Genomic DNA, 6,969 nt, shown 5'->3' with positions numbered 1-6,969 from the left:
TAGCAGCTGCGACAACTTGAAGGGGAAGAAAGTAACCAAGTGCTTCTGAGGGCAGGTTAAGTTTCTATTTGTCATTGGCTTGCCATCTCACCTCCTTTAGCAGCCCTGTGCTAATCCAGATATAAAAACAGTGGGCCAGGAGGGCAATGAACTGCAAAGATACCTTATTTGTTTAAACCTGCTTACCTTCCTAAGCCCTTCATTAATTTCTTGAGGACACTTCTATTGTATTCAAATCTATTAAGATGTGTTTAAACTCATTGTCATATTGAGATTCCATGTTCTTGGTACCCAAACTTTGGATGGAAAAATGCCAGTAGTCTGACAGTTTCCCTTGTTCATGATTTGCACTATGAGCAGCCATGCACTGTCCCTTTCAGGTGTGCTGACTTTCTATTACCTTATGTAATAGAAAGAGGTCTGAGTAAAGAATTGCTCATTGTTTTAAAAATACACTCAGTATGTTTAAAAAGGAACCTTATCTAAACATGCAGAGGTTAGCAATGTCACTTCACATTTATTTACAGAAAATGACTGAATAAATCTGCATAAACAGTTTTACAAAGCATTGCATAATACGCTGACATTTTTCCCCTCTTTCCCAGAGGGAAATTGCTGTGTTACTGCTCACAATAACCAAGTATGATTGCAAAATTAAAGGTAGTTTTATTTATGTGACTTATGTTATCATGTACTTCAGGTATATTGCCTGTGCATTGGAGCATTCTCTGTGCTTTAAGCTAAGTTGGAAGCATGTAGACTTTAATCACTACTGCAACTGCATGTAATCCAAAACCACATTTAGTGATGTATTTACATGTATTTTACATTATGCAAAATGTAATGCTGCTTCTGTGAAGTAGCAAATAAAATTACTTGAAAGAACATAGCTAAGAAATTCTATATAAGGAATGTTAATTTGCTAACTCTTATAAACCTAGATGATTGAACTATAAAGAAAAAAAATAAACAATATAGAAATAACTTAAACACTACCTGAATGACATATCAGTAAGAATTAGAAGGAGTAGAAATGGAAGAAAGGTGCACTAAATCATTATGTAGTAATGCCTCTGTAAGGTTTGATATCTGAGTTGAAGAAAGGAAGTATCATATCCTGTTTGTGGGTAATGTCCTAGTGAGGCAACAATATGATATTGAAGAGAATGACCAGGAATTCCTTAAAGAGACAGATCTGTAGCTCTTCCTTTAATGAGAGTCTTCCTGTAGGAAGTGCTCCCAATACTCACAGTGAGTATCATCTCTGCTGCCTCTGATGCTGCGGAAGAGGATGGCACAGAGCTGCTTTTCCATGGGAATCACTCTTGTCAAACATCCAGATGGCAAGAAGTACTTCTTTACAGAGGAAGAAGAGTCAGCCTTTCATTTACCATGGTCTTTAAAGTGACAGTCCTGGTTTTACCACTCTAATGAAGGTTTTCTGATCTATCCAGAATAACAAATATAGATTTAATTGATATTGAAAAGCATTTTCACCCTACTTACGTCTCAAGAGTAGTCAATTCGTGTACATAGTAGTTTGGATCAAATGAGTCAGATGAGCAACTGCAGAAAAAACAGCAGTAGAATCCAATAGACAAATCAGCAGCTTATGCAGCTGGCTGACAGGAAATTTAGTAACATAGGAAAACATACAGAAAATATAGAACTTGGCAGGTGATCAGACAGCAAATGTCTAGAAGATATATCAGACTCATCTCAATGGTCAGCATCAGCAAGCCCATCTAAATCAGAGTCCCAAGATGGAAACATCCAAGGTAAAATTTTTAGAAACAACAAAAAAAAGAGTACATTTAAAAATTAACCAAAAATAACTTGGCTCCTAGATTCTAGAAAAAAAATTAAGGGGAATAAATCAGCTCTGAGAGAGCACCAAGAAACTCATTATCTGAGCTCTCATAACAGAAATGAAACTTATTAAAATGGCTGGGGATCTGCCTAAGAAATCATTTGCAACTGTACCAGGCTCTACACTGGAATTGTGGTTAGGTGAATCATCTTCTTGGACACAAAGCCAAACTTCACAGGGAGAAAATCTGAAGTGTTTTATGGCAGTAGTTTGTTTCCCTTCCCTAGCCCCCTTCTATCCCAAAAGGAAACAAGAAAAAAAAAATTAAAATGAAAAGAAAAACAGGGCCACAGAGGCTTCTAGACCAAATCTTTCTAGACCATTTGTATGAGGAGATATGATTTATATATTTCAGTAAAGCCTTTGGTACATTGTCTAATATAGAAGGGATAATATGTCCCAGATGCATGTACAATTACCCACAGGAAGATAGGCGCATGATATTGGGAAGACAGAGGCTGGAATTTGGCCCTGTATCTTAATGTATCTTAATCATCTTGAAGAAGCACAGACAATATCAGCATAAAGATTCATGAAATGCAAAGGACCAAAAGGACACTGATGACCATCAACATTCTTAAACACAAAAGTTCACAGAATAAAAAGACATAACAATGGCTTAGAGTATATATACCATACTTTATGACATGCTAGGTCCTCAAGCAGACATAGGACACTCCCAGCGTACCTATCCTTATGTACACTTGCAGTACTTTGCCAATCAGAACAGAAGAAACTAAGAAACTTGAGACTACCAAGGCAAGAAAGGCATTTCAAGACATAAGATGAAAAACTTGAAAAGAGAGGTGAAGAAATTATGTGAATGCTATCTCAAATAAATGAAGGATGCCTAAAGAAAGACGAAAACCAGTGATTTACCCACAAGCAACAGTATGATTGTTTACAGAAAGAACAACTAGAATTGACAAGGCAAAAGATGACGGGTTAGATCAAAGGAACAAACTGCTAAATGCAGCTTGAGAAGTTTCAAGAGTGAAATGATGATACAGCCATTTTTATCTGAACTCACTGCAAAGAAAATCAAGCAAGTCCTATATGATTTAACAAGTCTGTGGCAATGTATCTGCTGGTAACTGAGTCTGAATCTGCCTTGAGTTTTATGTTTTTTAAATTTCTACATGATTTTATTACTCAGGTTTCAGCATCCAACAAGCAAATCAAGATACATGCCCAATTCCTTTCCTACCTTTCCATTACCACAAACAGGATCAACAATCTTTGAAAATGGAGTGTATCTTTTGTGATGATTCAGACTAGATATATGCAAGAACTTTATTTAAATGAGAGTGATGAAACAGAAGAGGTTGCTCAGAGGTGGTGGATGCCCCATCCCCGGAAACAGGGATCCAAGGTCACATTGTATGGTGCCCTGAGCTACCTGATCTAGCTGAAGATGGCCCTGCTCATTAAAATGAAGTTGGAGTAGGCGACCTTTAAAGGTCCCTTCCAACTCAAACTATTCCATGATTTAAAAAAAAAAGACAGAAGAAACCCCAAACTACCAGATTTTTCATATGATAAGAATATGATGTGAAATTTAAAGAAAGATGTGGCCACAGTTTCATCTGGAATAACCCTGGGGAAGCTGCGCAGCCAGCCTGATGGAGTTCACTCAAATGGAAAAAAAGGACACCTGAGTCACCAAATCTCCAAGAGATTGCAATGGATTCAGCAGATACCACAGTCAGGGAAAAAAGCTCCCATTGCACATTGTGTTGTAGGCTCCCTAATATCTTCTGAATAACACCAAGCAAAATTAGAGAGATTATCAGAGCCTGTGTCCACCCTGGATCTGTCCATGGAAGAGAATTCAACAGCATAAAGAGAGCATGAATTAACTTCCCCTTTGATTTTGCAAGCAGAGTTGTGGATGAGAGAACTGATCAGCACTTCTCCTCTCACCACATTCTGTTGATTGAAAGTTTTATGAGATTGTTACTAAAGAGTGTTGGAATTGCAAGAAAACCATTACAGATTTTCTGGTCTCTAAAGTACAAGCAGAGATGCACTACAAACAGCAGTTCCAATAACTATTTATCTAACTCTTTTACAGTGTCAATGCTGAATGCAGCAACAGAAGTTTTGTGTAGAAGTTTTCATCCTTATATTTTTAGGTTTATTCCTCGTGGCATCAATCTTCTTTTGTATAGTATCTGATTCTTATGAATTCATAACATTGCACAAAGTGATTCAAGAGGACTCCAGTAATATCACAGGAGAACACTCATACCTTGTAAAAGCAATCCTTCCCTATTGGAGCCTAGTTAAAGATGGAGTGTTTGTGTGATCCCATTTCTAAAATATGTTGGTTTTTATCTGATAATGCAATGGAGTTCCCTTAGAGCGCAAGATCTGAGGAAAACTACTTAACTTGTCCAGCTAAACTTGGTCAGACTGTTTCTGAACTAATTTCAGCAGTTCAGACCCCTTTTTGATTCTTTTAAATGAAAATAATTACATAATATTTGTCTCCCTTTAATAGATAAAATATTCAGGTCCATTAAATATTAATATGTTTTCTCGCTGCTGGTCAAACAACACAAACAGCTGTCAGCTCCTTCCCTTCTCCCCAGAGCTGTCTGTGCAGCAGGACAAGTTCTCTGATCCTCTCCCATTTGATTCCCTGTCTATTGCTTAAAGGATTGCAGACCTGATTACCAGATCAGAGTGGGTCTGGGTACCAGAGCAGAACTGCCATAGACTGTTAGCCATGCTGGCCTAGAGCATTAACTGAAAGGCTCACTATGAAAAAAATACAAATCATGCAAAATTGTTCCTTGTGTTCCACAGTATACCTTGTGTCAACCCTGTAAGCTGGTAAAGTTCTGCAACAGTTATTGAAATTCATTTACTCTGCCTAGTGAATTGGATTAACACAACAGCTATGCTTTCAAATTCTGCTTCATGATCAGCAATTTGCCACTGGGCTTTGGTTATTCTGTTACACAGCTGAAAGGTCTATTGTATGAACAAGAATGTTGAAAACACCACAAGTGAAGCAAAGCGTACAAAAATATACCTCAGCTATTGGTGGCAGTCTGACACCTATGGATCTTAAATTTCCATTGATGTTAGAGGAAAGACTTCAGGTAAATGCAAGTCTAATCTTGCAAAATTACTTACAGGGTAGTTTATGGCACCTTAAAAGTGAAATTCAATCCAAAAAAAGAAAAAAACCTCAACATTTTAAAGAAAAAAAACTCAACATTTTAAATAAAAACTCACAGATTTTTTAATTGCTGAAAAATCACCAATAGAAATAAAAACGTGTTACAGTGTCTTCATGAACTTTATAATGCTAAAAGATGATATATGGTAACATAACACCAAAATTCAACTCATCATTATGGTATGCCTTCATTTGTTAAAATATGTTTCTCTCCAATCAAATAGAAAAGAAAAATTAATGGATGAGCTATGAACCATGGTGATGTAACTCTCCTTCTTAAACTTCTTCAAAGACTATAAACTATAACCTATAAAATGATCTTGTGCTATCAATATGTGATGGATTTTTGGAATAAAAAGTTCCTCTGTCTGCAGACCCACTATGTGTGTAGAGGTTCCGAACAAACATTAGAAATTTCACCATTAGAGCGGTATGAAACTTAAATTTCCAATTGACAAATAGTCCCTTATTTTTTTCTAATACAGATTTTTTTTTTTAAGATTTTGACTTTGACTTTTTTTTTCTCCTTGGACTGTCATGATGAATTACAACTCAATGATCTTCCCCTGAAAAAAAAAAATCCCACAAATCTCTCACCCCTCCAAAAAGCCCCCAAACCCCCAAAGATAATCCAACCTTATTTAACTTTTCCACTTTGCATGTGTGTGAAAGTTTATACGTTTTAGACCGAGAATATTTTTGCATTCAGCACAGATTTGCCACTGTGTGAAATTCATTCCAAAATGGTCAAAGTGATAAATTACAAGTGCTTTATGATAAGTGCCCCATTTTCATTAAGCATAATGGATACTTTTCCCAGAAGTGTGTATCTTGGCAAATACCTTTTCTGCCTCAATTCTCCATCCCTAGGGGGCCACTTTTAGATTCAAAATTAAGTACACAGCACATTGATGGTTTATTTCTGAGAAGCTCCTCATTTTAGTCAATAGTATTCTGGCCCATTAGACATTGAAAATATGCAAACTTCTCAAACTTTAAACACCTCTGTGGCAAATAGTTCTTACCCAGCTCATCTGAAAGATTCATGAAAGCAGGTTAAATTTAGATTTTAGTTCCAATGTTCCATACAGCTCTTACTGGAATATACAGCCATCATTTTGGATTTATTCCTTTGGAAACAGGTTGTACATATTCAAGTCTACATTCTGACTAAGAAAACATCTCTCAGTAAAACTTCACTGACTGCATGCTTTAGAAACAAGACATTCAGCCTCCCAGGCTGGAGGGCAGCATTCATTGCTGAGGTGCCTAAGTACACTGCTCTGCAGAGCTAAGACAAGGTCATCATAATTCCACTCCACTCATTTTCTACAAGAAATTACATTTTAAAGCACTGTCTGACAGAAGTGAGAGCTTGTCTTCCTGGGAAAATGCTAAAAATGTATCCCCATTACAGTTTACCTTATTGACATCCATTCTCAACTTCTCATTGTTGGCACTAGCAGCTTTTTCTGCTGCTTTCTTTTGACGCTGAGGTCCCCTGCCAAAGAAGATGTAGTTGACCAATGCATACTCCAGCAGAGCCATGAAAACGAAGACAAAACATCCCATAAGGTACATATCAATGGCTTTCACATAGGGAATTTTGGGAAGAGTCTCTCGAAGATGGGTGTTAATTGTTGTCATTGTGAGCACAGTTGTGATTCCTGGAAAAAAAAGAATTGAGAAGTCTAGTGATTGAAATAATTTTGATTTATTTTCTAGAATAATAACTTATACTATTCAAATGCTGCAGTTGAAAAATACTTTTTTCCCCCTGGTGGACAAAATATATATCTAACCTTTGTCCATATTAATAGAATCCTAGAAAGGTTTGGGTTGGAAAGGCTCTTCAAAACCATCTAGTACCATAGACAGGGAGCCTTCTACTAGACCAGGTTGCTCATAA

At 36.8% G+C, this 6,969-nt stretch overlaps 1 protein-coding gene across 3 annotated transcripts in view; it reads right to left on the bottom strand.

Annotated features, from left to right (window-relative positions):
- The window catches only part of GABRB2 (gamma-aminobutyric acid type A receptor beta2 subunit), a 140,318-nt gene that overhangs the window by 15,224 nt on the left and 118,125 nt on the right, over positions 1-6,969 (bottom strand). For all 3 annotated transcript variants that reach the window (XM_031055166.1, XM_031055165.1, XM_005418669.2), the window contains one exon: positions 6,483-6,727. In XM_031055166.1, the coding sequence (XP_030911026.1) occupies positions 6,483-6,727 (245 nt within the window). The remainder of the gene's footprint in view (positions 1-6,482; positions 6,728-6,969) is intronic.

The sequence above is a fragment of the Geospiza fortis genome, unplaced genomic scaffold (assembly GCF_000277835.1).
Source record: "Geospiza fortis unplaced genomic scaffold, GeoFor_1.0 scaffold55, whole genome shotgun sequence".
In the NCBI taxonomy this organism is placed as follows: Eukaryota; Metazoa; Chordata; class Aves; order Passeriformes; family Thraupidae; genus Geospiza; species Geospiza fortis.
Note: the sequence above shows the minus strand (reverse complement) of the source record. Positions and strands in the feature narration are given on the sequence as shown.